This window comes from Lactuca saligna, chromosome 1 (genome assembly GCF_052625555.1).
Source record: "Lactuca saligna cultivar CGN05327 chromosome 1, ASM5262555v1, whole genome shotgun sequence".
Taxonomy (NCBI): domain Eukaryota; kingdom Viridiplantae; phylum Streptophyta; class Magnoliopsida; order Asterales; family Asteraceae; genus Lactuca; species Lactuca saligna.
Genome location: NC_136417.1, coordinates 44,505,711 through 44,514,057, shown reverse-complemented (window position 1 = coordinate 44,514,057; position 8,347 = coordinate 44,505,711). Strand labels below are relative to the sequence as shown.

At 30.8% G+C, this 8,347-nt stretch overlaps 1 protein-coding gene across 1 annotated transcript; it reads left to right on the top strand.

Annotated features, from left to right (window-relative positions):
- The first annotated feature begins 7,027 nt into the window (after window positions 1–7,027).
- Window positions 7,028–7,582, top strand: LOC145005547 (uncharacterized). The gene has a single exon (XM_078964633.1). It carries the CDS (start codon window positions 7,028–7,030, stop codon window positions 7,580–7,582), a length of 555 nt encoding a protein of 184 aa, XP_078820759.1.
- Window positions 7,583–8,347: the final 765 nt, after the last annotated feature.

The window sequence follows — 8,347 nt, the reverse complement described above, 5'->3', positions numbered from 1 at the left end:
CATTTTGTGGATGTGGGGACTCGATGAGTTGGTGGACCAACTCGGCGAGTCTGGTCAACCAGATGTTGACTTGACCAAAAGTTCAATTTGACCAGGGTTTTTGGACTTTGACTTTGACTTGGATTTGAGTGACCCTTGTAAGTGTTATGAGTATGAACTGATAACTTGGAAAAGTTGTCGTGTAGGGATCGAGGAGTCGGGGAGAGTCGATTTTCACACCGAGGATAGTGCAGACACTACACGAGATTGAGGTGAGTTACCTTCCAGTAGAAGTGAGTCTAAGGCACCAAGGCAGAGCCACTAGTAGTTGATTATAGTTGACACGGTTGTCTTTGTGATAATTGTTTGGTTTTCTACTACCTGATGTGTTCTATGTGCCAGTATGATATGATATATGTGATAGTGGTAGTAGGAGGGGAATAGTCCCCCAATTCAGTCGTTAGGACCGAAGGGTAGGTCAGACACCCAGATATGTCTGACAACATGTTTATGATATTTTATTATGTGCTAGTAGTAGGGGTGAAATATTCCTCGTGACCGGGTGAGATAGACCAGAGGGTAGGCAGGCACCCCAGAACGACCTGACACGAATAAGTCAGCACCCCATAATGGCTTGACATGGGTAGGTCATAACCCCATAATAGCTTGACATGAGTACGTTGGGCACCCTAGAATTGCCCGACAGTATGTATGATTGTATTGTATGTGGTATGATGGGGGAACTCAGTAAGCTTCATGCTTACAGTTTTTAGTTTTGGTTTTAGGTACCTGTTCAGCTAAAGGGAAGGAGCTGGCAGGGTAGCAGCGCATCGCACACACATGATTTCCGCGTTGAGAACCCTGGGATTGTACTCTGACATTTTACTATTGATGTTATGGTTTTCGAGACTTGTGATTTGTGACTTGGTGTTTTGAAATAATAGCAACGATGTTTTCCGTAAAGTATTTTTATAAGTAATATAATTAAACAAAAATTTTTAGGTCTCGATTTTGGGATGTTACATTCTAGAAATCTATTCAAATCTATTTTCTCTCTCTCTTCAAGTTTTGTTTCTTATTGAAGATTTAATGGTGGATTATAGGATGTTAAAACTCATCAAAAGACTAGGACTAAAGGTTACAGATCAAAAGTTTCATCTTAAAGAAGGATATCTGTTATGGGATGTTCTTGGTTAATCTATGTTGAAGAATGCCATTGGGATGTGTAATCAATATGTTGATGAGAAGATTGGTGATTTCACAATGATTTCTTGTGGTGGATTGGTAAATAATCGTTTATATGAAGATAAAGATTTGTTAAAGCAATTTTCCATTATCAAAGAACATTTACTTCTAAAGAAAATACAACAAAACTGAGAGAAAGAAGAAAAATAAAATGTTCTTGGTGTTCTTGATAAAGTTCATGAAGTTCTTCAAGTTTCTGAGAAAAATGTGACTCTAGATGCATTTGTTGAGATGGGGGGGGGGGGGGGGGGTGTCAAGTTTTTCAGAAATTTCACATTCCGAATCCTAGTAGTTGTGAAGACAAATATCAAAGCAAATCTTAAGAAATCGTAAAAGTAAAGATGTTTTGTTCTATTGGAACTGAAACAGAAGATTCTTCATATTCCTATGATAGTTTTGAAGGAATTGTTTGCTTTTGTTAGAAACTCAAAAATAAACTTGTTATATTTAAGACTTCTATTCTTGTTTTTTATGAAAAACTAACTTATATTTTGTATCAAAACCCATCAACATATGCTTATTCATATGTATATGCATATACTTATTCATATGCATATACTTATTCATATGCATATGCATGTACTTATGAATATGCATATACTTATTCTTACGAATATATGCATATGAATATACATATATGCATATACTTATTCTTATGCATATGTCATATTATGCATATATGCATACCCATAATATTCTAAAAAAATATTTGTTCTTAAAAAATGATTTTTTGATGAATATTCTTATTATTTTATGCATATACATATACATAATCATAATCATATGTATTTATTTGGCTTATGCATATACTTATTCTTATGCATATCTTATTCATAAGCATATAGCTATTCATATACATATACTTATGAATATGCATATATTTATTCATATACATATGCATATTCACCATATATATATATATATATATATATATATATATATATATATATATATATATATATACTTATGAATATGCATATATTTATTCATATACATATGCATATACTTATGAATATGCATATGTCATATACTTATTCTTATGCATAAGCATATACATAATTATAATTATATGTATTTAATTGCCTTGTGGAAACTAATTAAATTCATTATTAATGTTAGCACTAATATTCTTTTAGAATGAATTCGCATATAGATTTTAATGTATGGGTTTGAGTTTGTTTCAAGACTCACTCACTTAAAATACAACAAAGTTGTCTGAAACATGGAGAACGAGAGTGTATTTTACTAGAATACACTCTCATTCTCCATGTTCTAGGCAACTATATTGTATTTTGAGTGAATGAGTCATGAAACAAAACACAAACATATACATGAAAACCTAGATACGAATTCATTTTGAAAGAAGATTATTGCTTACATTAATGATGAATTTAATTACTTTCCATAGTAAAGAAATTATAATTATGGATATCATTTAATATATATATATATATATATATATATATATATATATATATATATATATATATATGATAAAATAATAATTTATTTTTTACTAAATTGTATTGGTGAATATTAACACACAATATATGTGGGGAACACTAAAATGCATTTGTATTGAGACATTGGTGGATCTATTAATCGTGAGATAGGTTAATTCTTATTTATTTGATTGGCTAATGCAAGACGATTTGTGTTTATGTTTATTTTATCTTCTTTTCTAATTAAAGAATTGGATGCGTAATTTTTCGGGGCGTGAATTCCGACGGAAAATGTCGGCTTCGTTGGAGGTTTTGACTTACACCTTTCCTAACGAAACACCCTCAGGTAAAATCTCATAATTTAAATAAATAACTTTCAATTAAATAGCTTGAAAGTTTATCATCCATGAAATGTACTATTGTTATTGCTTTGTTTATAAGTTCTCGTTGCATGACTCCTCATAATTAGTTGATGTCAGCTCTAGAAAAGGTGTTACCATATTATCATGGCAATTTGATGAAGATAGATATGAATCACATGTAATTCACAAGTAAATCACATATTAATTACATATGATTCATATGTAATTTATATATGAATAACATGTAATTGACATGTAAATCACAAGTGAATCACATATGAATTACATGTGATTACATGTAAATCACAAATGATTAACATATGAATTACATGTGAGCACATGTAAATCACAAGTGAATCACATATGAATTACATGTGATTCAAATGTAAATCACAAGTGAATAACATATGAATTACATGTGCTTCACATGTAAATTACAAGTGAATCACATATGAATTACGTCTATATGCATACATACATTTTGTGTATGTGTTCTTCGTTAGTTATTTTTTAAAATTTTCTTGTCAATTTCACATTTGAATCTTAAATTATACAATCACATTTGAATATCATATTATATAATCACATGTGAATCTTGCATGATATAATCATATGTGAATCTTACATTATATATATATATATATATATATATATATATATATATATATATATATATATATATATATATATATATATATATATATATATACATGCGCATTTTTGTGAGTGTTCTTGCATTAATCATTTTTATTTAATTTTATTGTAGATTTTAAAGAATTTGTGGAAAATATTGACGATGTGAAAAGTGATAAATTGAAGAAAATATGAATATTTTGATATGAAGAAACGACAACGCTATGAATCTTTGTAGCATTTTTTATTTTTTATTTTTTATTTTGTATCAAATAAAATTCTTGTACTATTATGTTCATAGATTGATTAATAAAAATGAGTTTTTTTATGATTTACTTATGAATATTATATTATAAGAAATATGCATATATGCATTTAAAAAAATATGCATATATCCATCTAAAATGTTGATTATTTTGGTTAAAAAAATTAAAGTTTTTTTTTTGTTTAATGTTTTAGTTTTTTTTTTAATTTTACTAATTAAAAAAAATTACTTTTTTAAAAAATACAATTTTTTTTTGAAAAAAGTTGCAGTGTTTTTTTTTAAAATGCAGTTTTTTTAAATGCAACTTTTTTGAAAAATTACGATTTTTTAAAATAAGTTATAGTTTTTTTGGAAAAAAATTATAGTTTTTTTAAAAAGAAATTATAGTTTTTTTTTTAAATATTTTTTTTTTCGATTTTTTTTTAAAATTCATGTTTTCTGGAAAAAGTAAAAAATCTCCATTTAAAAAAAATCGAAATTTACTAAAAAAAAAATTCCGAAATTTGATTTATTATGTAAATTTTTAGAATATTTTATTAATATTTCCAATAACAAAAAAAAAACCACTAAATAAGATCGGTAAGATGACGATCATACGCTTAATGAGTTAATTTTGATCTAATGTTCCACCTTTAGTTCTCAGGTTCTTAAGAAACTATGATTTTCAACCGATTTCATATATATATATATATATATATATATATATATATATATATATATATATATATATATATATATATATATATATATATATATATGACAAAATTGCAAAAATGGTCCCTATGGTATGCATTTTTTTGGGGTCTCAGTCCAAACCTCGACTGTTTTGGATTCATGCTCCTTTTGGCCTAGTTTGTAAGCAAAACTGGTCCCCCGACTTAAGTGCCGTTAAGTTTTTGTTGTTAACCTCCTCATGTGCATCTCACACGAGGGTATATTTGTCTTTTCACTTCTAAGGGACCATTTTTGCACCTTTAAAAAGTAATACCTTTTTATTTATTTTAATAACGAAAAAATAATAGATCTCTCTCTCTCTCCACAACTTTCCCCACAATTGGGAATCGATCTCACCAGGTGCTGCTCCAGCTTCATTTCTTCACTAATTCAGCTAGCTTAAACCACATCACCTGCGAACACTCATAGAAGTTCAATCAATCAAAAACTCAATATGAAGAAATTACACTCAGGCTTCAAATTCTACGAAAATTCCCTACATCTGAAGCTTTAAATACTTTAAATTCAGTCAAGGGTTTTTCATATAAACAACTTTATGCTCGTCACTTGGATGTTTACCATAACCCTTTTCATCGTGTCTCAACTGATCTTTTGAAAATCGATTCAAAAGATGTGACATAAAACATGGTGGCAACATCAGAGAGGGTGAAATCTTTCAGTACGGATGAAGATCCTTCATTGATTGAGTAGTTATTCCAATACGCTCGTTATTTTCTTATTCCATGTTCAACACCTAGAACTCAACCTGCAAACCATCAGGGTATATGGAATGATAAAGTCACTCCACCATGGGAGTAAGCCTGCAAACCTTCAGGAGCAATTTTTAGGGCTTTTTAGCCTTAGAAATTTCATGCGCTTTTGAGTTTAGAGGGAAGAGAAAGGAATGGTTTTCTTACTCTGTTTTATGTTCTTGAAGAAATGCTTGAGAGAAGGTGATGAGGCCTAATTTCTGATATGTTCTAAAGAATCCTAATTTCTTTGATGGTGGTGTTGAGGAAATGGATTTAGGGTTGCGACAACTTGGTTGTAATAGAACTCAAAAACGACATACAAGCTACTTCGAATATTGGAGAATTCAAGAAATTTTTTTATCTCTTTTTGACCCATTAGAGATCGACAACTTGGGGAAATCTTTCAGCTTCGAATCTACATAGTGTTATGAGGAAGAGTGTTCTGGGGAAGAAGCAATTAAAGATTCATTGTGAAGGAATGAAAGAAGAAAGGGTTTTACGGTAGAGAGAGAGAGAGAGAGAGAGAGAGAGAGAGAGAGATCTTTTAGTTTTTCATAATTAATATAAATAAAAAGGTAGAAGTGAAAAGACAAATATACCCTCATGTGAGATGCACATGAGGAGGTTAACAGCAAAAACTTAACGGCCGTTAAGTCAGGGGGACCAATTTTGCGTACAAACTAGGCCAAAAGGACCATTAATCCAAAAAAGTCGAGGTTTTGACTGAAACCAAAAAAATGCATACCACAGGGACCATTTTTGAAATTCTCTCTCTCTCTCTCTCTCTCTCTCTATATATATATATATATATATATATATATATATATATATATATATATATATATAAGGGACATCTTTACCCTTAGAGCATGCGGTATGGGCCTCAACGAGAAGTAACTGGGTTGACGTGGCACGCCTCAACGGCATCATGACGGGGGGAACACCGCCCCCTATTCGTTTTTGCTTGTCGAGGGTTAATCTCGTGGCCGTCGCGACTGGATGTGACGAGTGAAATTTAAACGTTTAATAACATTTAAATTTAACGGTTTAAAAAAAAATTAACTATTAAAAAAAATCATTTACCCTATAAATACCTACAATTTTATAAAAAATTTCACACACTTTCTCTTCTCTTCTCTACATACTTTCAATTATCTTCAAAAAAAATATGGATCATTTCGACTCGTCCGATGATTCAGATTACGGTAAATTATTTAGGATGATGTATCATTATTACACTACCGACCTGCTACAACCAGACCCAGCTCCGCTACTAACAAGACGTGCGATGTTAAACAAAAAATCGCGAGGAAGCACACGAACATCTATATCGCGATTATTTTGCGGATAATTGTGTATACAGGGAAAATGACTTGAAAAGAAGATTTCCTTTGAGTATGGATGTGTTCTTACGAATTGTCAACGCCTTGGAAAGCCGGTATCGTTTATTTACTATACTTTTATACAAAATAAATAAAAATGTACTACATGTTTCTTTAATTTTACAACATATGCAATATATTTTTAAACTGTAGTTAATTTATGTTTAGGTACGAATTTTTTCAATTAAAATATGATGCTAGAGGTAGACGAGGGTTTACAACGTTGCAGAAATGTGATGCGCCCATTCGTTTGATGGCTATGAGGGAATCACCCGACACCATGGACGATTATATGAAAATGTCCGAAAGAACCGCAAGAGAGAGTTTGTATACATTATCAATAGGTGTTGTTGAAACTTTTGGAGACGTGTATTTGCGGAAACCTTCGTTGCATGATTGTCAAGAATTGTATGCGACGCATGAAGAACCCCATGGGTTTCCCGGAATGATCAGAAGCATTGATTGCACACACTGGAAATGGAAAAATTATCCGGTAGCATGGAAAGGGCAATACGCAAGTGATCATCATGGATCACCTTCGTTGGTTTTAGAGGCTGTTGCTTCTCAAGATTTATGGATTTGGCATGCATTTTTTGGGGTTGCGGGTTCCAACAACGACGTCAACGTTCTTGATCAGTCGCCAATATTCGACGATCTTTTAAATGGAAAAGACTCGGATGCTCCTTTCACGGTGAATGGAAACGAATACAAATATGGGTATTACCTTACAGATGAAATATATCCTCAGTATTCCACATTCGTGAAGTCATTCCGCCACCCGGTTGAAGAACGAGACAATTTTTTTTAAGAGAAGACAAGAAGGAGCACGTAAGGATGTGGAACGTGTTTTTGGAGTGCTGAAGGCGAAGTGATATATAGTCGAACATGCAACACGACCACTGGATTTGGAAACTCTACGATATATCATGTGTGCATGTATCATAATACATAACATGATAGTAGAAGATAAAGGGCGAAATATTGCACATTATATTCCAACGGAGCCCAGACACGTTCAGTTTCAACCAGGAACAACTTGTTGACATTCAGGACACAAATAAACACAGACAACTTCGAGAGGATTTGACGGATTATATCTTCTATGATAACAATAACGATAACGAATAGCGTTGTATTTTTTTTTTTAAATTTAGATGTTATTTCTTTTTTTGTTTTTGGATATTATGTGTAATTTAGTCTCTATGTTAATTTTAATCTTTAAAACTTTTTATATGTTATTTATAATTTTTAACCATTATGTTTTATTTATTATGTTATATTTAAAAAATATTTGTCTATATTTAAAAAAAAATTTAAAAAAATAAAAAACAAATTATAAAATGAAAAAATAAATAGTGTAATAACAAGATACAACATGGTGATCATTTTCCCACTTGTTATAACACCATTAATAATGTGACATGTAATATAACACCAAAATAATGTTACATTTAACTACCCACATCTAATGCTCTTAATGATAATTACCAAATCACGATAAACAACTTTACTTGACCGGTAAAAATGTCTAACACTCTTGTTAATAAATTTCTTTTACAAATCTCGAGATGAG